The sequence below is a fragment of the Ophidiomyces ophidiicola genome (genome assembly GCF_022830035.1).
Source record: "Ophidiomyces ophidiicola strain CBS 122913 chromosome Unknown scaffold_52, whole genome shotgun sequence".
Taxonomy (NCBI): domain Eukaryota; kingdom Fungi; phylum Ascomycota; class Eurotiomycetes; order Onygenales; family Onygenaceae; genus Ophidiomyces; species Ophidiomyces ophidiicola.
Window position 1 is genome coordinate 12,346 of NW_026054692.1, and position 23,504 is coordinate 35,849.

Consider the following 23,504-nt stretch of genomic DNA (forward strand, 5'->3'; position numbering starts at 1 on the left):
TGCGGCAATGGTGACCACGCAACAGGGGATCTCCCTGGGCTGAGGGATCGGCTACCTAATTATTCATTCTCCGACTGTTTTTCCTCCGCCAGTCCTAAAAGACTGCGGATACGAACGGCTTCCCTCTCAACCGTCGGAAGCTCGGGACACACCAGGCGTTGAGGATCAGCAACCCGCTGACTCGCCACTGCAAGACGAGGGAGCCTGCATTGGGACGAACAAAGTTGATTGCAGGCTTTTAATAGGATGTCTGGTGAATCGCCGTCCGAGACAACTCCTCTGCTCCGTGAGAATGCTACAATAGAAGATGGACCGTCACCTGCTGCTGCAGGCGACACAGCAGACCCTGGTGTGATATTGGCTGACGAGCCGGCATTGAAGGAATTGCTAATTATCCAGGGGAGCATTTGGATGGGAGTATTTTTTGCCGCTTTAGGTACGTGAAAAGAATTATCGTGGGCAATTGGGTGTACCATGCTGACAATCCTATTTTCCTCCCCCAGATGCTACAGTCGTTGCTACAATTTCAGCGCCAATATCCTCCTCGTTCAACTCCTTGTCTTTACTATCATGGCTTGCATCGGCCTACCTAATATCCAACGCTGCATGCCAGCCTCTGAGTGGGAAATTGACTGATATTTTCTCCCGTCGAACTGGCCTTGTAGTGTCAAATATACTGTTCGGATTGGGAAATCTCATTTGTGGGCTTGCCAAAGATGAGTGGGTGATGATCCTGGGTCGAGTAGTGGCCGGAATGGGCGGGGGTGGCCTCACTGCCATTGCAACATTCGTTACCTCGGACCTTGTCCCGCTGCGAAGGCGAGGATTGTGGCAGGGTATTGGCAATGTCTGCTATGGCGCCGGCGGTGGCATCGGTGGCATTTTCGGTGGCTGGATTAATGACACTTGGGGTTGGCGATGGGCCTTCCTAGCCCAGATACCTTTCATCGTGGTATCTACGGTGTTAGTCTGGTCGAGGGTGAAAATCCCAGTCAAAGAAACAGACGTCTCCCGCTGGAAAAGAATCGATTTCCTGGGAGCAGGGACTTTGGTTTTGACCTTAGTCCTCTTTTTGTACGGCATCAATACCGGAGGCAACCAGTTACCGTGGACCCACCCGTTGGTTTTGGTGTCGCTGGCTTTATCTGGAGTGCTTCTGGTAGTTTTCATCTACATTGAAGAAAAGGTCGCCTCCGAACCCGTTATCCCAGTTCGGTTACTCATGGACCGAACCGTCCTTTCTGCCTGTTTAACAAATTGGTTTTGCACAATGAGCGTATTTGCTATGCTACTCTACGTGCCACTATATATCCAGATTCAAGGCTACTCTACCACCCAAGCTGGAGCTCGTCTCATTGCTCAGGCAGTTGGGACATCTGTTGGATCTCTAGGACTTGGCTTTTTGATGCGCTCCACTGGTCGATATCTATTCCTAAGCTATGCGTCTGTTGCATCCCTTGTTGTTGGGTTCGCCTTATTCACCACGTTTACCCTTCACACTCCCGCCTGGCCGCCTTTTTTATACTTATTCATTGTTGGCATAGGGTACGGTGGGGTCTTGACGGCATCATTGGTAGCTCTTATTTCGGCCGTGGCACATGTACACCAAGCCGTTGTCACATCAGCGTCCTATGCTTTTCGCAGTACAGGAAGCTCAATTGGTATCACAGTCGCTTCTTCTGTATTCCAAAACATTTTGAAGGCGGAGCTCTGGTCTAGGTTTGGTGACTGGGATGACGCACATCGCTTGATTCCAAAAATCCGGGATAGTCTAGATGAAATCCATCATCTTCCTAAGGGCTGGTTACCCGGTGTTCTGGATGCCTACATGAAAGCTTTAAACGGCGTGTTTGTGACGATCCTGGCTTTAGCACTCCTAGGGGCAATAGTGAGTTTGGGTATAAGAGAGCATAAGCTGCATGCAAACCTTGCTAGGAAGTGAGTTGCTTCCTTCTGTCATATAAGCGAACATAGTGGATTTACAGCTGGAAAGATGATAGACTCTTATTAGAGAAAGCCTGCACACAATGATTAGCTTTGCCCTGTCGTATCTTTATAATTAGTTGACCGAGGTTTGACGCCATGATTCTTGGCGTCATCACTATCGACCCATAGCCCGATTATGTCAGCATTCATCGACATCATCGCCTCCCTGAAGAATTTCACAGTTTGAAGTCAAAGAAGGATTTGTCTTGCTTTCAAATCAATATCTTTTTTAAACCAATTTTTCATTCAAAAACGCAGTGCGATTTGCAGCAGCAGAGTGACCCTCTAGAAGTTGACAGCTGTGCGACGTGGCACCACCAGGATTCTTAGCTGGGTTTCAAAACCGCGAGGCGAAGCAAGCCTTGGGAGTCGCTTTGCGCATTACAGAACACCTCTTTTCCACCTCTCAAGAACCGATCATTCGCTCTAGATTATGGTGCAATAATAGCAGGCTGCCACGATATCCCGGACCGTGCAGGGTGCTGTGAGAACCTAGCAAAGGGAGATCAGGCGTTCGCGCCAGTACAAATCGCGGGCTGGCATTAGGGTGATGGTGATAAATGCACGAGCCTCGTTCGTTTGTGAGATACTTTCCAGTCATGTTTCTCTAAATCTACAAAATTGGGCAGCAAACCGATTTTAAAAGTCATCGAAAACGACACAGCGAAGGAACTATAATAAGGCGGGATTTTCGGGTCATAATTGTTTGGGGGATACTTTTTCAAATATCTTCACATTCGGCTTTGGAGTGCATTGTTTTTATAAAGAGTGGTGAACTATACAAATGAATACAGGAATGGATTGCAATGCAAACGGCTTTAGCCCTGGTAATGAGTCTAGCTTTGGTGGAGAGAACCCTTCGATATTCCAAGGTAGCAGTGAGGTAAATTCTGGACAGATGAGCATCCTGAACTCCCCGAACCGACATCAACATCGTGTTCTTTTATCCACAAGAACCCCTTTCTCCGATACTATCATGCGCTCGCTTCTCCGAGATCCAGATGTCGAACTTCGTTTAATCGCAGACAAAGAAATAAACAGTTCGAATGGCACCCTATCAAACCTCACATACTACCCGGATATTCCCTCTGTTGGAGCAAACGGAAGCACAAGAGACTGGATGAACATCACGGCTGCAAGCCTTGCCGACTGGGCTGACGTTTTTATTGTCGCTCCAATCGAACCGGGAACTCTTGGTGCTATGGTTTCTGGGCTCACCACTACGCTTACTTTGACCATTCTCCGCGGCTGGGATATATCCAAAACGATATTGGTAGTTCCTAAAATGATGATTCTTGAATGGAAATCCCCCCTGACTGCACGGCAACTAAAGTCTATCGGTACATTATGGCCTTGGGTAAAGATACTTCCTCCTGTCTTGTCAAAGTTCGATCCTCCTAATTTTCTCGTGGAACTGCCCTGGGAGGGACGCGAAATGTTCTATGAAGAGATTCGAAAGGGACTTGGTTGGCCATTTGATGTAAACGGGGGTGGGAATCATAGAGCCATCGTGGCAGATGTTTCCAACAACCCCCAGATTTGTGACATTGAGATGAACTCTACAGACTCGTCAGCCACTCTATCGAGGGCCAGTACTCCCCGCAGAAATTCAAATTACCCAGCTCTTCCCCCCGAGCTGTTGAGTATGATATTTGAAGCCCTTGATGATTGGGAGACATCAGTCGCAGTTGGAGTATACACAAGAATTCCAATGCCAGAACATTGGAAGCCTTTCACTCCAAAGACGGAAGCCTCATTGAACTCCTTTTCTCTTGAATACAGCGTCCTTCGAAGGCCGTTACACGAAATAACGCATCTACTTTCATGTACACCTCTTAGGAAGCCAGTTTCCAATCTCACAGCTCATTTAATCCTAAAATTCTCTAGAACAGATATCCTTGATTTCATTTGTAAATCTCGAGCGGATTTATTCTGGTCAACGCCACAACTTTCAAGCCTCCCGCTCCGTGCTTCGGCTATATACGGCAACATAGCTCTGCTAGAGTGGTGGAAAAATTGTCCCGAGTTACCGACGAATGACGACCTTCCTGACGCCGTCGATGGGGCGTCGCGCGCTGGTTTCGTGCATGTCTTGGAGTGGTGGCATAAATCAGGACTATCCTTTCGATATAGCGAACGCTCCCTTGAATCGGCCTCCGCGGAAGGCCAAATCGCGGTGTTGGATTGGTGGAAAAGGGTGTCTGAGTCCTGGAAGGACTATGACACATTGCCACTGAAAATAGGGAAATCAGTGCTTTTAGCGGCACAGTCAGGCAAAACAGCCTCACTTGCTTGGTGGGATAGATCAGGTATCCCATATACACATGGAGAATCCGTCGCACGGATTGCAAGCACGCACGGCCATGTTCCTGTTTTGGAGCTTTGGTACAGCTTGAAAGGGTCAAAGATTATTTTCGACAATCAAGTTCTTGTTGGCGCTACAAAGAACGGCCACGTGGATGTACTCGAATGGTGGCGCCGTAGTGGGCTTCGAGTCGAGTTTAAGACCTGTGATATTGAAGAAGCTCTGGAAGACGCGGTGTCTGGAGCTGAAGAGCGTGTTCGAAGTTGGTGGCAACGCAACGGGCTAAATCTTGGTGTAGGACCAAGTGAATGGATGAAAGTGAAGGTGCTGTGATGGTCTTCTGACAGTTACGCGGCTTGAGTGCTTGGGACATCTTTCAATAGCTACGCTCAAATCCTATGTAGGTACGAGTGTTCCATATTATATAAGATCTAATCTATTCATTACATCTACTCTGCTTTGGAGATGGCGTAAAATCCAGCTCGGTTTAGATTAACATCTATTTAACTTCATTTGGTTTCACCTAGCTTAGAGAGATACCAGGATGTGCTGTTATATAATTGCCCTGTTACTCCAACTCAATCGTCTTAACCTCTCGAATGACTCGAGGGCAGATTCCGTGAGTATCCCCCGTTGAATTAACCAAGAGCTATAATCCGCAATTCACTATTGCTGCATGAAATTGGCCAGCCTTTCCTCCCGAGGCGATTTTCATGCATTTTTATACACTCAAAGAACCGCCCAATGGACTACACTTGCAGCCCCATACATGCATTATCGTTAAACCTCAATGAAGATATTGAGTTCAAAGGCGAAGAATGTGTTGAACTTGGATAGCGAGAAGAAAATATAGATGTAGCATTTATATATGAGGTACCTCGGCCGGTAGAAGAAACGTCCAGGCAAGTTAGTAGCTTCAATGAAGGCGAACAAGGAGTTAACAATACTGCTGATTTCATCCTTCAATCAATATGCCATTTATTTGTATTCGTCCCTGAACACCATCATCACTTCCCGGTCTTCGCCGTCAGGCCCTTGTTCCATCCACGCTCTGAACATTCCAGTGCCGTTGAAGTCGAACGCAATTCTTCCTCCCAACAACCTCGTGTCACTCTTTTCCTCGCTCAGACTATGAGGGAAAAGGTCAGGCCTGGCACAGTAAATCTCAATTCCGATCATTCCGCCAACTCCCTCCCCGGTGTGACCCCATCTATCCCCGGCAGACTGTTGTAATTCCCCGTCCGGCCCGCACATCTCAGTGATAGAATGGGCGAGAGAAACTGCTGGACTGAATCGCGCCCTTGCGACAGCCGTCCTTGCAGCGACTGTGCGAAGAAACGAGTCTCCATTTCCGGTGCCAGACACCGCAGCTGCACGACGACAGCATGGCAAATCGCTTTTCGTATCCCAATCCTCCGCCCAAAACCCTGCTCCCAGCGTTGGTGTATCTCCGATTCTTCCAGGAAGTTTGTTTGTGAGGCCGCCAGTGCTTGTTGCCACCGCGATATTCCCCCATTGATCAAGGCACACAGCGCCCACAGTGCCTTGACTCAAATATAGACCCGCGTCCTGGTCAATCAAGGCTCCCAACCTGGGCTTCTTTAAGCCATCGAGGTGCTCTTTCCATCTTTTCTCCGTCCAAAACCACTCGTCGGGCTTGAATTCCAGGCCCCAATCCCTAGCTAGCTTCTCTACGTATGGGCCACACAGTTGAGAGTGCATGCTTCCTCCATTCTCATGGCCTTTGGCATCGCCTGTCCGAAGGAGCACCTCCTTTGCTAACTGAATGGGGTGCCGAACATTTTTAACCATCATAACCCCAGCACCACGTTTGATCTTGGCAATAGCTATGTCTGGGGGGTGGTGGTCGGGGGTGACAGAGCAAACCATGACGGATGCCTCCATCTCGATGGTGCCAGCAGTAGTGAATACACTACCGCGCCCACAGTTAAATAAAGGATCATCTTCCATTAAACTGACAGCATGCACGGCGGCATCCAGAGCAGAACACCCGAAGCTTTTAGTTCCATTTCCATCGGCTCCATCATGCTCACCATTCAATAGGGAGTATGTTGATCGTAGGTACGTCAGCATGGATGTTCGAAATTTCTGGTAAAGATCTGGCGGCAAGTGTGATCGCTTAATGTTTCCAGCGCCTCCGTGCAGGATCACTGTGGGCTTAAAAGCAAATTTGGGCATGGTATCAAATTGGACGTGAAGTGAAGGGAATGCGCAAGGAAGCTAGCGAGATGATATGGGACAGACAGTGTTGATCTTCAAACGTGGGGATGATACGATGTGATGGTCGGCTTACATACGGACAGGCTAAGTGTGACCTATGGAGCGGTACCGGTAGGCGCGACTAGGCGCCCGGCACGCGACTATATTGAACCACGCTGTGTTCAAAGGGCATTTTTGATGCATGTTAGCATTAGGAGTCTAGGGTAAAGAAGGCCAACGGAAAGGAAGAAACTCCAGTACTTTGTATTCCTGTTTTGCGACCAAATTTTGTGAATAAAAAGAATACGCCAAGAGAAATGAGGCTTTAGGGGGAATCCGTCGAAAGATTAAGGGAAATAGGAAAGAGCATCAAAATCCGTCGTGAAGAGTAAGGAAAATCGTAAGAAATGTCGTCAAGAGATGGGGGTATATACACGGTAAGTTGTACCAATACATTCAATCATAGCCTCTTAAAAAGGAGTTTGAGCTGGGAAGTTGGCTTCTTCTCTTTGTGCTTCTTCCTGCTGCTTTCGCTATCGTGTCTTGAAGACGTTGATCGTCGGGAGGATCTAGACGACCTGGAATGTCGGGAATAGCTAGATGCCGCATCGTGAACAACGGTAGGTTCCCGCAATTCCGTAACACGTCGTGGAAGATGCAGTCCCGACATAGCTGCCGCAGTAGGCGTGATGAATTCCCCATCAACGGACGTACCACAGCTTTCTGCCTCTGAGTCTGCCACACCTCGCCGCCACGATTCAATGGCACTGAGGTTGGTATTGATCTCCAGCATTTGGTCCATATCAGCTTGGCTGTTGGCGGCGGCGTTGGCTTGGTTTGCAGCTGTGATCTGCTTAACAATTTTATAGCCTCCAAACATCACTATCGTCACACCAAGTCCAACGCCAGCAGCGATCATGAATTGGGGACTTGACAGAAGTGCAAAGACGGCCGGAGCACTGTTTCGGAGCGCAATTAGTGCTGTAGGGGCTAATTTTTTGGCCAGAGTGCTTATTTCCGCGAGAGTAAGAGCGATAGCGGCCATGGCATCCGGGTTCTTCTGCAAATGAGCCATGGTAGCCGAAGCAGAATGATGCGCGCAGTCGGCCTCGATAAGGAGGCTCTTGACTTTGCCCACGAGACCATCCAACTCCTTATCAGGAGCACGGTTCAACTTCTCGAGGCTGGCAGGGTGAAATTCGCCATAAGCTAAATTCATGTCAATGTGAGGTTCAGAGTGTGTACGGCTGCTAGATTTGAGGTGCGGTGGTTTGGCGAAAGCAAGGTCACCTGATGTATGGCGGCGTGTCATGGCCGTGTTGGCGGGCCTAGAATGGCGTGACGACGCAACAGAGCGAGAGTCATGCTCGTATGATCGACGGGGTTCATCATGGTAATGGCTAGCATGTGTACTGTGTCGAACTACAGACTTCGAGCGAGTTGGGTGGCGTCTTGATGCACTTGATCGACCGTCAGATAGTTCAAGGTTTGCGATAGCCTGTCGAGCTTCTCGTTCGGCCTGTTTGGCACGGTTTTCGGTATGGATTTCTGCTTTTCGAGATCGGTAGGCGGATCTTGCTTCCTTGAATACGCCGAATATATGTTTACTCTATGGAGAGCAGCGATGAGTTTCAAGGCACATCGGGAATAAACATGATGGAAACTTACTGAGCTGACCACTTTCCCAGACTTGTCGATGACTGCAATAGTTTCTCCCAGCGCAACCATCTTGATTAGGGCGATAAGTTGGGGCGAGGGTGGTGAGGGGTGTTGGAGGAAATCAGAGCAAGACGTCGCAGAGCAGTTGGGGGCCAAGGATTGATGCTTGCTTGAGGGGGACAGATGGATCCAACCAAGAGGAATCACAACTTAGTCTCTAGGAAGATGGGTGCTCTTCCATAATTTGAAAGAGACAAACAACGGAAAGGGTTATTGCTTTATTTGCAGGACCAAGGCGCAAAATTTGCGGAATAAGGAGAATGTCGGATCGGTGAAGCAAAGCAGAGAATGGTATGGAGTAGACTGGACGCCCCGACCTTTCGGAGGTCCAGATGCCACTAAAATAGCCCGCCTCGTCCCCACGATGACGATGATGCTGTTCTTGACGCAGGCCAGTCGCATTCAGGCACCAAGATATTCCCACCCAACAATCACCTCATGCCAGCAAATCAACACGCGGCTTTCTGCTGGCAAGCCCGGCATTCGCCTTGACATGGGAGAAAAACTCTGATATGCGCACCCGCCGAGCGGGGCCCATCCTATCACCGCTGCCGAAACCGCGCGGGAAAAGGCGATGGCTGGGGAGTCGCAGCAGCGGGCGGTCGGGAGCTGCACCGCCACAGCCACAGGAGCGGCACAGCCACTTTGTGCGCGCTGAGATAAGCGTGGCTGGAGGCTCGGCGCTGGCCGTCCACCCACGGGCAGCCAGACGACATCCCGCGGTTTCAGCCAGCGCGCAGGCTCTCTCGCGCCGCGGCCGGCTTCGCAATGCAACAGTCGCTCGCTTGGCGTCTTGCCTCACTGTCTGTGCTCTTGCAGGCCCTCGCCAGGCATTTCTGCAGTCCTGTCCGCCGGCGACGTCTGCACTTCTTTAAGGATCAGCAGAGCGGGTTCGACTGACTCTTTATCCACTCCAGTGCTCCAGGTGTTTTCAACGTCTCGGCCCACCCACGGCAGCAAACCCTGCTTGATCCGGCGCCAATCTGGACTGGCGAGGCTAAGGCCCTGGCGAATCTCGCCGGTTTCAAGGTACCTGACCGCCCTTTTATGCTTCACGGGGCCTGCAAAGCTCAAACCTTCTTCCTCTGCTGCATCGCGAGTGGACTCGTAAGAACGATCTTCCTGCATCTTATTAACGAGGCCGGCGTCATCTCGTGCTCTTGACGTAGAAATAAGGCAGGACTTTCAAGGATCCCACATGTCTCGGGCTCTCTCATTTGTTGCAAGACACGCCCAACAAAATAATGCCTCTTGGTTAGAACGCGGAAAGCTTTGTTTGTTCCACAGTCTTCCCTATAGCGAAAGCTAGATAGCAAATTCGAAAACGAAATAATGTATGGAGTAGTTATCTTAAACCAATTCATACCACAGGATCACGTTGCTGCTGCAACCATCTGCAACTTTTTTTTTTTCAGCCCGATCTCAGCAAATGCTCCCTGCAGTTTTCTATCGCATGTTTCCGTATCCAGCGTTCTTTCATCATCCACACAACGAAAGCCCCGGCGATGGAAACCAAGTCGTGCAATGCGCCGTTGATAAGGCTGTGCCTGGGAAAAGTAGGCCGCTGGTGAGTCGCCCCGCCAGATATCCTCGTCCTTCTACAACTCGTCTTAGGCGTTGAATCGATCAAGGAGGCAGTGCCGACTGCATTGTTGACCAAGTCTGGAATAGCAGCTCGTCCAAGCTATCCAGACGGGGGGGAGATGGTAGCTAATGCTTTGCTAACTCGGTTCTTTGGTGAACAACGTCCAAAGGCCGCCGCATGCGATGGAATGTAGCAAACCAAGCGAGTCTGGTAAGTAGTAGGGGGTTAGGCGCACCATACTTTCGTATTTCCTATTCAAAATGCGATACATGTGGTGGGCAGCATGGCATCACAGACCGCGAGCGCCGCGACTGATCTTCTGAGAAGATTAGGTTCTCCACCAGAGCTGTCGGCGCGGCGGGAGCGCGAAAAGCCTAAAGCGATCTTCCGCCGGGACTAAAATTCTCAAGTGTTTTCTGATACAGCGCCCGCTGGCCACAGAACAAAAACCAAATGCTAACATGAGCGGTTTAGAGGTTGAAAATTCGTCGAGCAAACATGCCGGTGCTGCTGTCGAGGCTGATTCGCAATCCTTTCCTTCAGGGTTCGTAGATTTGAAAAGCGAGTCTGCCGTTGGCCACCGCGTCCATGCTGTGCGATCTGTCCTGGCTCTGGTCCTCGATGAAGAATGTGTCTTTGCGGGGTTACAGGGCGGCGACATAGTGGTAACTATGCCCTTCCCAGTCGCCTCAAGCCTATCCTTGATACACGCGTCAGTGACTCCAGGCCTTTGATCTCGGCTAATTCTCTATGTAGGCTTGGTCTCTGGACACATACGACCTGGTGCTGTCAGTAAAAGCCCATGAAGAAAGTGTCCTTGGGCTGTACCTCTCGGAGGATGGGGCGCTTCTCTTTTCCAGTGGCGGAGACTCCGTTGTCAATGTATGCCACTGCTTTCCGGCATACGGAGTACCCAAGATGGATCACGCACTAACGTACCTGTGAAGGTCTGGTCTACGAGCACGTTCGAACTATTGTATTCGATATATTCCCATCACGATGTTGGTGATTTATTCACCGTTGTGTATTCCTCAGAGTTGAAAACCGTCTACTGTGGCGGACAGAACACCAGTCTCCAGGTAAGTGCGGCTGAAGCGCCTGGTTCGCCGCGTCCGGGATGCTGAAATATCTAGTGGTTCAATCTTCTTCGAGATGCAAACCATCCCACCAACCCTTCTCACAGAGCGCACAAATTTTTTGACTCTCGAGGCCCTGGCGAAATCCGCCCTCGCGCCCGTGAAAATGCTCAGGCGCGAGACGCATTCTACGATGGTCAAACGCTCACATTTAAAAGAGACCAGCATAGACTATTTGCTCATAACGGCTATGTTTACTGTATGGCTCTTGTCCGTGGGTTACTCGAGTGTAAACCCGGGAGAGAGGTCCTTCTCACTGGCTCTGGCGATGGCTCTGTGAAAGTATGGGAGCTTGGTCTTGGGGCTGACATTGCGCCGACTGAAATTCTTTCTTTACAAAATGGCAACGAATCTGTGCTATCAATCGCAATAGATGGGCCTTTCTTGTATTGCGGGCTCTCTGGCGGAGCGATCAACGTATGGAACTTGGATTCCCGTCAAATAATTAAAACGATTACCGACCATGCTGGTGATATCTGGGCAATTGATATCAAAAAGGGAGTCATTATCAGTGGTGACGCAGATGGTGTCGTTAAGGTAGGGACTTTTCTTCCACAGTTTCCTAACTAACTAACTCCTAACCTATGATTAGAAATTCAATTCTCGGTTTGAGGAGATTACATCGTGGACTGCCCACAATGGCACCTTGCTCGCTTCTGCTGCTGGACTTGTTGGAGATCGATGGATTTATGCCACAGGAGGAAATGATAACTCTGTAGCCATCTGGGATTTGACAGAACACAGCACAGATTCTCATGAGATCCCAGCCATTAGCAATGGTATTTCTGTTCGCCTCCTTGGCTTATGCTGTTCTGACACTAACTCTTTTCTAGACGAGTTGGTTAATAGTTTAGCACAATTTGTTGGGTTCAAGACCATTTCAGCTCGACCTAAGTTCTCTGGAGAATGCAATCAAGGCGCTGCCTTCTTACGTCGGCACTGCATATATTTAGGTGCACAGACGCATATTGTCACTACAGGTCAGAAGACAAATCCTATTGTACTGGCAAAATTTCCCGCGGTCTCTACCCTTTCTTCTGACAAAACGATTCTGTTTTATGGCCATTATGACGTTGTTGGCGCGGAATCAAACCAGGCTAAGTGGAATACTGATCCATTCCAGCTAACATCGCTCAATGGTTTTCTTTATGGAAGAGGCGTATCGGATAACAAGGGTCCAATATTAGCTGCTCTCTATGCAGCTGCTGAGTTGAAGCAAAGAAAACAGCTTTCCTGCAACGTGGTGTTCTTGATTGAGGGTGAAGAGGAGTCTGGGTCTCAAGGGTTTGCCGAAACAATACAGGAAAACAAGGCCCTTATCGGGCCGGTCGACTGGATACTCCTGGCAAACAGTTATTGGCTCGATGATCATATACCCTGTCTAACGTATGGGCTGAGGGGCGTCATCCATGCGAATCTAATTATTACCAGTAGCCATCCAGACCTCCATAGTGGTATCGATGGCAGCTCGTTACTCGACGAGCCTTTGAAAGACTTGACTCTGCTGCTAGGTACATTAGTTGGGCCGAAAGGCAAAATCAATATACCTGGATTTCATGACTTAGTCTTGCCTCTCACGCCAGTTGAGAAACAGCGCTACGATGCAATCGCAGAGGCACTTCTGCCGCATCACCCTGAAATTGAAGATGTTGCCGCATTCACTGATTCACTGATGCATCGCTGGCGCGAACCGTCTCTTACCATCCATGCTGTGGAAATTCCTGGCTGCAGAAACTCCTCGACCACAATATCACGCAAGGCGAAGGCCACGTTGTCCCTACGGCTCGTGCCAAATCAAGACGCAGACAAAGTTGCAGAAGATTTGATCAACTACGCACAATCGCAATTTGCTGAACTTGATTCAGAAAACACACTCACTGTGGAAATCACCGGAAAGGCGGATCCCTGGCTCGGCGATCCAGACAACGAACTCTTTGGGACACTTTCTCGCGCTGTAACAGATGTGTGGTCAGCAAGTAAAGAGAGCAGGAAACACGATAATTACCCCATCCCTGTCTCTCTTAGACGCCTGTCAAATGGCCTTTCTCGAACCACTTCTTCCGACAGCCTCGCCTCGTCGTCCAATATCGAGCGCATTCTCGCATCTTCCTCCTCTGCCCCAAAAGCCAAAGCAAGCCAGCTGAAGAAATCATCCTATTATTTATCCCAAATACCCACATCCTCAACACTGACAATCGAACTGGGCGACAAGAATCATGATCACCAAGAGAGCTCTGAGCTAAATAACGAGGCGTCCTCCGCAAAGCGTATCAAGCCAATTTACATTCGTGAGGGTGGCTCTATTCCCACAATTCGATTCTTAGAGAAGGAGTTCAATGCTCCAGCCGCGCATCTGCCTTGTGGACAGGCAAGTGATAATGCACATTTGAGCAATGAACGGCTAAGGGTGGAGAATCTGTATCGAAGCAGGGAAATTTTCAAGAGGGCGTTCAGAGATCTGGGCGGTGTGTCCACAAACGAGTAGAGTTGCCTTGCTTGAGGCTATCGACGTTTTTCTTTTCTAGGTTTGTATTCCGCGGTTACGTTACCTTACTACATGTTGATTATTTGAGCGAAATGCACACGAATTTGGGAATAGCTTAGGCGTTGGAAAGTAGCCAAATAATCGATATCTTTGAAATGTCTATACAGATATATTTACATTGAACCACTCCATATTCCATGCAATGCTTATTGTTGATACAATAGATGTTACCAAATCCTCTTCCCAACCATCTCATATCGTCGCACATTCTCGAACCCATGCATTCCACCGCCAGTCTTCGTGGCCTTAGCCGCGTCTCTCTCATCCCGCTCCTTTAGTCTCTGCAATCCGGCAGGATCATCGGTATATATCCAGTTCCTCCTCTCTTGCCCAACTTCTACAGCCCCCCAACCTCCAAAACGACGACTGCCTTCCACAGTATCACTGGCTGCACGTCCTTTGCCATTCCCACTAAGTGAAAATGAAGGAGGCGCAATTTCTGGAGGTGGACTGGGAAGGCTGTTTTCTGTAGGCTGAAATGCCGGTGTTGGTTTGGATTGAGCCTGTTTTTGTTGCTGGTGGAACAATTCTCTTTCACGAAGCTTCATCTGCTTGTATCTCGCTCTTGAGTACCCCAACAGGATCATTCCCAAGATCAATTTAACGAGAAGAAGTGTGACGTAGAGAAGGAGGAGGAGAATAACAGTGAAAATGGGAACATATGCCGTTGGGGATGGTGTAGTATGCGAAATCAACTTTTTCATCAAAAGGTTGACCTGGCTAAGGGACATTGGAAATGAAAAAGTCAAGGAGGCATTTGCCGCTGAAGTAGAAGAGTAGTGTTCGTGTATTGCGGATAACGAAGTTGAATGTAACGGCGTAGTTAGGGAGGGTGGTTGAGGTAGCCATGCTGTTAAAAACATTTGATAAGTCTGTATTGAGACACGGATGAAGAGGCAAGAGAGCGGTATAACCGGTAATCCTAGGCGGCGGTTCAGGTTCTGATCGGCGAAGGCGTTGGTGTAGTAGTCTTTTGCGAGGATATCAAGGAATTTGCCGTAGACTGAGGGCCTAATATTATTAAATTTATTGACGTATGCATGTTTCAGCCAGTCAACAAGCATCTCAGAGCCCAGTACGACTAGGAAGGGACCTAACACATGTCCAATTGTAGGAAGAAACGTGTTCATATTGCTCATATAAGCGAATAGCGAGGAAGGAAGAAGAGTGAATGATTGTGGAAGAATCGAGGATGCGGATCTTGGGGGATTAGACGCGGGAGTGCTGGTAGTAGTGTTCGTCGCACTACGAGAAAATGGAGCGATAGCATTTCCAAATGAGAGGGCCCCTGTTTCCACAAAATTTCTCGACGCAATGATGAGAAGCATCAGCCATAGTTGGAATCGCTCAACCACATCAGCGCAGGTTAACTGGAAAAGGTTTTCTTTTTCGAATTTTTTAAAGACGGTGGATTTGATCTCCACAAACTGGTTAGATAGTAGTAGGGTGATTAGGGCATTTGAATAGGAGTTGACGGCGACATTCAACGTCATTACTTGGTAGAATAAGGCAGTGGAGTGTATAATAGTATAGACTAATGCCAAAAGGAACAGCCAGAACGGGCGGAGGACTTTGCTCCGCCCATCTGGCTTACGCTCAAGTGCTTCACGAGAGAACAGACATTCGAGAACGTCCTGACCAATGGCGGAGAACAGTCGATCTCCAACCTACAAGCCGTGAGTAAAAACATTTTGCTGTGCATTTGTTGCAACATACCTCGAGAACGTTATAAATGACGTACAACTTGATAGCTGCTTGGCCACGAATCCAATGGTACATTCGGCTGGCATCGAAATATAGGAGAATGGTACATGTGAATACCATGAGTAAGCCTTTAAGAATATCGGCTTTGTCGTCAGGCAGCAAACCGGATGGAACGGACTTTGTTCTCCGATGACGAGAGATGCGGCGCTGAATGTCATCTCCTCGTTTTAGGTCCTGGTTCGGACCGGAATCCTCGTCGACTGTAGTTAGAATATTCGAAGATACCTCCCTCTCTCGACAGGTAGTTTCTGAAGACTTTCGGGATTTTGGTTTCCTACCAACGGATCGTGCCCGCCGTCTTCTACTCCACACTCTACCAAGTCCTCCAGCAATGAAGGCAGATATATCTCGTACCTCTAGCCCGAAATTAACCAACCATGATTTGAAAAGGATTATTATCGACTTGCAGAACCGCAATGGGAGTATTGTGAAAGAGTACAGCCACGAATCTAGACACGCAAGTGCTCCAAACAGTAGGACGCTCTCGAGGGACGGTGGGAGGAGGAGAAAGTTCTGAAGTCGTTCAATTTTGGCACGAGAAGATTCATATGGGAAGTCCTTTGTGCGCGATTGGTGGATGTAGAGAGGAGAAGGGCGATCCGAGGATAATTCCAGCTGAAGATACGTTGGAATGGAGAATGGAGGAAGAGGGATAGATGCCGGTACGGGCGACGGTGCATCCCTAGATAACGGCCCAGGCCTAAGCGCATCTTCTGTATTTGGATGGCCGGGCGCACAGCGGTCTGTTCTAGATTTCCAATTCCCGGGTTGGCGGTCTGTTTCGAAGGGCGATCGCAGGCGCCGCGAGGAGCTCGCAGTCTTCGCGGTCTGCGACCGCTGCCGACTTGCAGAATGCGGTTGCTTCAACGACTGACTGAAGTCGGGTAGCTGGTCGAAATTTGCGTGCTTTAGACTCCCTGATTTCTTCCTTCGTCCAGTATCGCTCTCCCGGCGGCCGCCTCCTCCTCCACTCTGTCCTGTATTCGGCGTGTTCATCGCCAGGCCCATAGTCGCCGCACTGTCTTGATGCTGTCTACGATCCTGACCATCGTCATCCGCCAGCCAAAAGTCCCGCGCCGGCACTTCTTCTGCAGGAGCAGGGTTCGCCGTTCCGTAGTCTAACTCGGTAGGAATCGTATGGAAGCATAACGAGTCGGGCGCGGAGGTTAATTCTTTGATCTGCGCAGGAGATAGCTTCAGGGCCGGACCCTTTTGCTGGTGAGGGCTTCGGCTGTGGACATGCACGGTCAATGGGACTGCGGCTGTGGTGGCAGGCGTAGCAGCTGTGGAGATTTCGGACGGGACAGTTGTCCTTTTCGCACGGCCAGCGGGACCCTTCGCCAATGTATATCCAGCCAATTCTTCGGCGATATTTCCTCGAGTGTCGGGGCTGGGGCTCGAAGCGGAACGCGTTCTTCCCGACTGTGGCTTGTCGACGTTTTTCTGGGCTGCTTCGGCCGATGCATTCTGATTGCCGTGATCGCGATGTGTCTGCGAACCGTTGTTAACCGTTCTTGGGCTTATTTCCCGTTGGGGGCCATCTCTGCGCTCCTCCCCATCAGGATTCATCCCCGCTGCGATCGAGCCTGTAGTCGAAGTTTGATTCGAAGACCTTGTCGCCGCGGTCCTCAAAGGATCATGCTCTTCCGTGCCGCTATTTCGATGAAACACGACGCTCGAGCCTCGCTGTCCATCGTCCGTGTCATCCGCGAGGGAGGGTGTAGGGTTGTCGGCGGTAGAAACATCAGATGATGGGCTGGTGTCTGGATGCGTGGATGAGGAAGCTGGTGGACGCGAGATCATAATTTTTTAGCTTTCCTGCAGCTTGCCACATCTTGTGACATCGATTGCAGGGAGGCTATTCGTGGTGCTCTGGAAACCAGAAACCATCGTCGCTGTGTGAGGAGAGAGTCTTCAAAGGCAAAGAGCAGGTGGTTTGCTAGTTAGTTACTTAGTTAGTTGACTACATAACTAATAAGTAGTTAATTGATGACTTCTTGAATCTGCTCCAAACTCGATACTCTCGGGACGTCCAGCTCATACGGATTATATAGAAGAGCCACTCTTATTCCCCATAAATTAGGCGTTACTACAGCTGCTGTAGAGTACATACAATACATTTTCACCCCGTCTTCATTAGCAAAAGGGGCGGCAAGGCACGGATGAACAGAAGCAACCAGAAACACCTCGAATGAACCCCTTTTTTTTCATAATCATGACTGAACAGGACACATAGAAACGAAAAAAAGAAACAGGCTCAAATCGGTGTTTGACCGAATGAAATCGATAAAAAGAAAGAAATTGGGTATAAGATTCGAATGTAATGGTGGAAGGAAATTAGAAGCCTGCCTCTTTCTCGTAAAAAAAAAAAAAAATTCCTCATGTATTTGTTCCAACAACATCAGATCGCAGCCCTGTGCGAACTCACTTTTTGATTGGAATAAGACGGTTAGTCGTTAATTACATTCCTATTAATATCGAAAGTTCGGGTTAAACGGGCCTCCTTGGGGCGGCGGAGCGGTGCCTGCACGAGGAGGTCCAGGAGTTTGCATCCTGGGGCCTTGCTGTAAGACCGGAGCCGGCCATGGCCGAGTAAAATTGCGATATGACGGATCTGGAGTAGCACTTGGGATTGGAGCGGTCATCGATCGATCTGGCATCGAGGGAGAAAACGGTGGCCGCCTGCCAAAGTTGTTTTCTGGCGCGGGACTTCCTCGCGCAAATGGATCGAGAGGAGTCCGAGGTCTTTGGGCAGCTTGGGCGGTGGGAGGCCTATAGTCACTCATCGAGGATACCGGTGTTCCGTATCTCTCTGGCCATGCTGGCGGCCCATTGGTCGGATATGGAGTGGATGCGTTGTAACCGAATGCCTGCGCGTTGTTCACCAAAGACGCAGTGTCATCCAATTGCGGAGCGGGGGTTGCAGAGGTAAAACTGCCACTATCTAATTTCATATCGGGTAGTGTTGGTTTGCGGTCTAACGGAAAGCTGGCAACTGAAGGTGGTGCCCTGGAATATGGAGGCAAAGTAGTAGTGGTGGTTTGTCGGGATAGGCCAGGCATAGACGAAATATCTGATGCTGCGCTGCTTCCCGTATAGCCTAAATTAGGCAAGGTTGGCTGTCGTTTGGAGCCATCCAAGCCAGGTTCCAAATCCGCACGAGTTCGATCTTGCAGCGCAAGCCCCTTGGCTAGAGCTTTATTGACCTTTCTTTTAACTATGCGCTCGAGTCGTCGGTTAATCTTGCGGCGGCAGTATGTCTTGAGCGTTCCATCTTCTGTTGGAATGTGGTGCCACAAAAACACGACATATAATATCACAGAAACTGCTAAGCTTAGGATGGAGACCACCCAGATGACGAGGGTGAAAAGCATGGCAAAAAGGATAGTCGCCTGGAGTCTATCTTTCTCAGCCAACACTTTAATATTAATGAAAAATTGCTTTACTGGAGATGTGTCAGCGGGAGCGGCATTGTGGCCGGTCGGGATTAGATTCAGCTGCATCACCGAATACAGAGTCATGGCATTGATGACTTGACGGGGACCCTCGGCGAATATGACCCGTAAACTGGCTGCATGGGCGTTAGCATGAAAGGAACCGGCATATAGCAGGGGCATGCATGAGAGTGTACGGAGTACCTTCAAAGTTGAAATATGTGAACAAAGCCACGTAATCAGCGCCTTTCCTACTCTTTGTTAATTCAGCAAAGACCAGGAACCGTCGATACCCCTGACCCTCACTTCCCATTCGCGTACTCTGAATTCGAACGGCGACTGGGTCGAGGTAACTGGGAGCCACGCCACCCGAGCGTATGACCCGAATGGCACGGATCCAGCGGTACGCGAGCAACACAAAGGAGAGAATGATGCAGCCGGCGAAAATCCATTTTGAAATGGTAAACGGAATCTTAGGTTTGATTTGCGACGACCAGCGAGAAAAGACCAGCAGGTTGATTGCAGTGAAGGAGTCGACGCCGTAGACGGCTATTGACGTAAAGATCGTGATGTAGAGAATGCCGTAGGAAAAAGGAGCAAAACACGAGCTCGTCTTGAAGTCTGACAGCGTCTGGAGCGAAGACCATGTTAGCCATAGCACGATAACTAGTCAGGGCGTCGAGGCGCTGCCGCCGACTCACGATGTAGCTCCATTTTTGCTCCGCCTTCACATCGGCCAAGTCGTCGTCGTCACGACGGCCACCACAGCAGCCCATGATGTCTTGTTAGCCGGTGCAGGACGCAGTGAATGCCATAGAAAGCCCGCTTGGGGCGCGGAGAGAGGGATATAATGAGCGTGGGCGCCAACAGATCGGACCAGCCGGGGGAGGGGATGTGGGCTCAATAGCGCCAGGCAGGAGATTGAGCGCAACCGAACAATAGCGAGAGAGCGACAGGAAGAGAAAGCAGAGACTAGGTAACTACACGGCGCAGTCAACCATCGAGGACAAGGGAGTGTGTGCGATGGGCGTCATCGTCGCTGAAGCAGGACAGAGGACAGGACAGGACCGGACGCAGGCCAGCCGCCAGACGAGTAGCCCGCGACGGCGCGATGCAACCACCGGCGGAACGAGGGGCGCCTCGCAGCGGCGGTTCATTTCATGCAGCGATCAGCGCCGGCCAAGAAAGGGGCCGCCAGGTGTGGCTTCGACAAGGTTAACCAAGCTCCTGCGTGTCTCACGTCCGGCCCGCCCGCCGCTGCGCTTCTCCGCTTCTCCGCGCGCGCTGTCGCCTGTCGCTGCTGTTGTTGCTGACGGGCAGCCCAGCCCTTGCCTGCGCGTTGCCGCTGGACAGCATGTGGCGCTCTGCAGCGACGCCATCGCCAGCCGCCACGACAGGCTCTGCGTCTCGTCCGTCGCTCTCGCGGCAGTCTGATGGCGCCTCTGCGACGCCGGCGCTTCGCTGCCAAGCCGTCACCGTGTTTGATGTGTGCCACAAGCCTCCCATGCGCCTGTGACGACCGTCGGTCGCGATGAACGGGCGTCAACGATGGGCACTCGCGTAGTTACAGATTGGCGGTGCGGGCTGTGGTGGCTGCAGCGAGCGGCCATCGCTAAAACATCGGTCTTCATGATATGGTATTAATATTTCTTGACGCCATAGAAAAGAGTCGCTGTGGCGAAACCACGCTAGATGCACGACTATCGTTACAGTTTGAATGCTGAGGACAACGGAGGTGCCAGGGGATCCTGTGTCGAAGGAAAGAGAGAGAGAGAGAGCAAGAAAAGGAAATCAGAAAGCCCAAATATTAACCAAACCGTGCCTAACAGCCCCCCGAGTCACCCTAGATCCATTCACTGTCCATCAATCCATGCTCTTTAGCCGCAGAAGATACCATCATCCAAGCCCGTTTGTACTCCGTAGATGCCACTCATCCCAATAAGGGCTGCCCTTCATCATCTGCCACGTCTCCCGACTCGTGGGTCGTCGCTGGCTTTCGCTTCTTCCGCCGCTTCTTCTTCTTGTCTTGTTTCGCCGAGGCGTGGGTGTGGCTCGTTTCCTCGGGGTCGTTCTCAGCGTCGTCGATTTCCACGGCGCTAGAATTTTTTAATGCCTTTCCAGGTATTGTGCTGCTCGAAAACTCCGCACCGGACGAAGAGCCATTTCTGTCTTTCTTCCTCTCGCCGTCAGATACACCCGAGCGGCTGTCTGACGTTTGCAAAATGACCTTGCGGATGCCGTTGCTATCGACGATCTGCTCCGTAATGCTGCCACTGCGTACAGGGCCGCGAGGAAGGTAGGGAAGTTTCGGGCTGGAATTGCCACTCGTAGAGCGCGAATGGTCCGAATAGATCACGTCGCTATGCTGGCCACTAGGACCTTTGGCCTTTCGATACAGGAGGTTGCGTTGACTGTCGTGGCTATGACTGGCAGGTCCGCGTTGGGAGGTGTGGTCGCCAGCAGTTCCATAAGCCCTCAATGCCTGGACTCCATCGCTTGCAGTTTTACCTGCAGATCGAACTCCACTGCTGGATGCGGTGGCCCCAAGAAGACTAGTTGATTCTGACGTTGGATGGACATCTGGAGTTTCCACTCTCGATTCCGTTTCAGTCTGTACTAAGGGAGACGATGTAGTGCCAGGTTTGATCTTCACATTGTTGTATCGGGTTTGGCGGGGTCGGCTGGCAAGATTCGAAGGGCCCAGATGCTTAAGATGCTCGCGAATTTCTGGTGTGGCACCACGTTGTATAATAGCTTCAGCCCGCTCTGTCGCGTCTTGAGTAGGTGCCCTTCGAAGCTTGAAGATTGGAGGTGGCGGAGAACCAACATCGGGAACCGAACTCTTCTGCTGCGAGCTTTGCAAGTCTCCTGTCTTTGCTGAGCTGGACTCCGCGTTTTTCTGCTTGTCGATCAGTCCTTCAACGTCCGCTTTTTGCTGTGCAGTTAATTCATCAAACGGATCCGTCACAATTCGGCCTTTTGGAACACGAGCTTTAGGTGCGGGCGCCATGCGACGAATAGCTTTGTGGACGTCGATGAACACGTCCGATTCATCAATGATTTCCCTATAAATGTCAGCGCCCCGTCTTCAAGTTGGCTTTCACTTAGTACTTACTCCCCAATGAGTTCCTCAATAACGTCTTCCAATGTTACCACGCCCAAAGCCCCATGATCTTCCCCAGGAAATTCTGATACTAACACCATGTGAGACTTCCCTTCTTGAAAAAAGTTGACAATGTCCAAACAGCTCGTCTCAGCTCGCGTTTCTGGAAGCGTGGCAAGAGCAAAATCCCGGACTTGTTTTCCATCTTCTGGATCATACGTGATAAGCATCTTTACCAACAGCATGCCGACAAAATTCTGCGGGTTATCTGGCGAGTGGATTGGAATTCGCGAGTATCCCTGGGATAAAATAAGATCCATCATTTGCTCGTCCAGCACGGTATCAGTCGACATTGTAAAGACATCTTCCATTGGAATCATAATGCTACCAACAGCCTTTTCCTTCAAATCAAGGACAGCACTTATGATAGTGACCTCGTCAGAATTCAATTGCTCTCCAGCGCTTCCTAGAGTTTTATGCAACGTGACAAGCGTCTTTAAACCGGCTTTCTTATACAGCGTTCGATGGTCCGCACCAAGTAATCTATCAAGTAGTTTTGCGATTGGCCAGGCGACAGGCGACATGATGTACATCAGGGCTAACACACAAGGGGACATCCAGGCGCCAATAGGCAATCCGTAGCGGACGCATATGGACTGCGGGACTACTTCACCAAAAACAACTGCGGGATATGTTAGCCATCCTGCTAAGACATTATGGCATACCGGCGGACAAACCAATCAATGCTGTACTGCCCAAAACCGCAGGCCATCCACCTCCAAGCGATCGATCGAGGACGATAGGAAGAGTCTCGTTGGTAATGACATTGCTCAACAACAAAGTAACGAGTACCCAATGTTTTCCCTTTTTCAATAAATTCAGCACTTTTTCGGCATGTCGCTTTTCGGGTCCTTCGCCAGACGTCTTAATCACTTGCAGGTAAATTTCATCCTAAAAGGCAAAATCAATTGTTAGTCGGTGCTCAATTAGATCGGGCCTCATAGAAACACACCTGGCCCATCAGGGCGATCGTTAGTCCCGCGAAAGCGCCACCCGTAACCACCAATGCCGTGGCAACCCCAAGGTAGAGCCAGAAACTGGGCTCATCAGATGGCTCGCCATCCTTAGCATTCAGAAGGGGAGAAATAACCGGTATTCCAGCAGCAACAGGAAACCGCGCAAAAAGAGATAGAAGCAGCTTGATTAGCCCCATACCCAGGCATCTTCGGCCCATAAAGCGGAGGGAATGCATCGAAACTCAATTGGATGTCTGTCAAGCCTAGGATAAATTCATAACCGCGATTTCTGACGAATTGAAAAGGAAAAGAAAAATTATATAAGTACAAAAAGAGTCCAGTCAGGAATAGCAAATCGAAGGTAGAGCTTCTGCGCAAGCTCGCGCGTGGTAGAGTTGTTAGAGGCCAGGTACACCAGCGGCGGGTAGATAGATAGAGAGATAGCTAGAGTCTAGAGCACCGGACCAGCGAGATTCGAAAAAGAAAAGAAAAAGTTACAAAACGCAAGCAAAGGTATGTTATGTGCGGATGGACTGGAGCCGACGAAATCGAAACGGACGGCAAAAAGCTCAGGAAACACCCAAGGTACCGTCACTAGCAGAGCGTGGCGCGTAGTTACTTGGGCGTCTCGGGCGGAGGGCGCTGACTCATCACGCCAGCCCGCGAATTGCTCACCACGGGCACAAAACGG

The 23,504-nt window shown here is 50.1% G+C and overlaps 7 protein-coding genes across 7 annotated transcripts; 2 read left to right on the top strand and 5 right to left on the bottom strand.

Annotated features, from left to right (window-relative positions):
- Window positions 1–246: 246 nt before the first annotated feature.
- Window positions 247–4,624, top strand: LOZ57_006713 (uncharacterized protein; the record flags this gene model as incomplete). The annotated part of the gene is made up of 3 exons (XM_049255728.1): window positions 247–436; window positions 504–1,938; window positions 2,809–4,624. The coding sequence occupies 3 exons, from the start codon at window positions 247–249 to the stop codon at window positions 4,622–4,624; spliced, it is 3,441 nt and encodes a 1,146-aa protein (XP_049105287.1).
- Window positions 4,625–5,269: 645 nt separating this feature from the next.
- LOZ57_006714 (uncharacterized protein) lies at window positions 5,270–6,490 on the bottom strand (the record flags this gene model as incomplete). Its single annotated transcript, XM_049255729.1, has 1 exon — window positions 5,270–6,490. The coding sequence occupies one exon, from the start codon at window positions 6,488–6,490 to the stop codon at window positions 5,270–5,272; it is 1,221 nt and encodes a 406-aa protein (XP_049105288.1).
- A 481-nt stretch (window positions 6,491–6,971) lies between these two features.
- Window positions 6,972–8,239, bottom strand: LOZ57_006715 (uncharacterized protein; the record flags this gene model as incomplete). Its single annotated transcript, XM_049255730.1, has 2 exons — window positions 6,972–8,120; window positions 8,180–8,239. 2 exons carry the CDS (start codon window positions 8,237–8,239, stop codon window positions 6,972–6,974), a joined length of 1,209 nt encoding a protein of 402 aa, XP_049105289.1.
- A 2,037-nt stretch (window positions 8,240–10,276) lies between these two features.
- On the top strand, window positions 10,277–13,436 carry LOZ57_006716 (uncharacterized protein; the record flags this gene model as incomplete). The annotated part of the gene is made up of 6 exons (XM_049255731.1): window positions 10,277–10,480; window positions 10,572–10,697; window positions 10,763–10,894; window positions 10,949–11,488; window positions 11,544–11,730; window positions 11,785–13,436. 6 exons carry the CDS (start codon window positions 10,277–10,279, stop codon window positions 13,434–13,436), a joined length of 2,841 nt encoding a protein of 946 aa, XP_049105290.1.
- A 227-nt stretch (window positions 13,437–13,663) lies between these two features.
- LOZ57_006717 (uncharacterized protein) lies at window positions 13,664–17,063 on the bottom strand (the record flags this gene model as incomplete). Its single annotated transcript, XM_049255732.1, has 2 exons — window positions 13,664–15,163; window positions 15,213–17,063. 2 exons carry the CDS (start codon window positions 17,061–17,063, stop codon window positions 13,664–13,666), a joined length of 3,351 nt encoding a protein of 1,116 aa, XP_049105291.1.
- Window positions 17,064–17,731: 668 nt separating this feature from the next.
- On the bottom strand, window positions 17,732–19,470 carry KCH1 (Potassium transporter; the record flags this gene model as incomplete). Its single annotated transcript, XM_049255733.1, has 3 exons — window positions 17,732–18,831; window positions 18,899–19,325; window positions 19,396–19,470. The coding sequence occupies 3 exons, from the start codon at window positions 19,468–19,470 to the stop codon at window positions 17,732–17,734; spliced, it is 1,602 nt and encodes a 533-aa protein (XP_049105292.1).
- Window positions 19,471–20,624: 1,154 nt separating this feature from the next.
- Window positions 20,625–23,049, bottom strand: MAM3 (cell agglutination protein Mam3; the record flags this gene model as incomplete). Its single annotated transcript, XM_049255734.1, has 4 exons — window positions 20,625–21,759; window positions 21,810–22,479; window positions 22,535–22,748; window positions 22,810–23,049. The coding sequence occupies 4 exons, from the start codon at window positions 23,047–23,049 to the stop codon at window positions 20,625–20,627; spliced, it is 2,259 nt and encodes a 752-aa protein (XP_049105293.1).
- Between the last annotated feature and the right edge of the window lie 455 nt (window positions 23,050–23,504).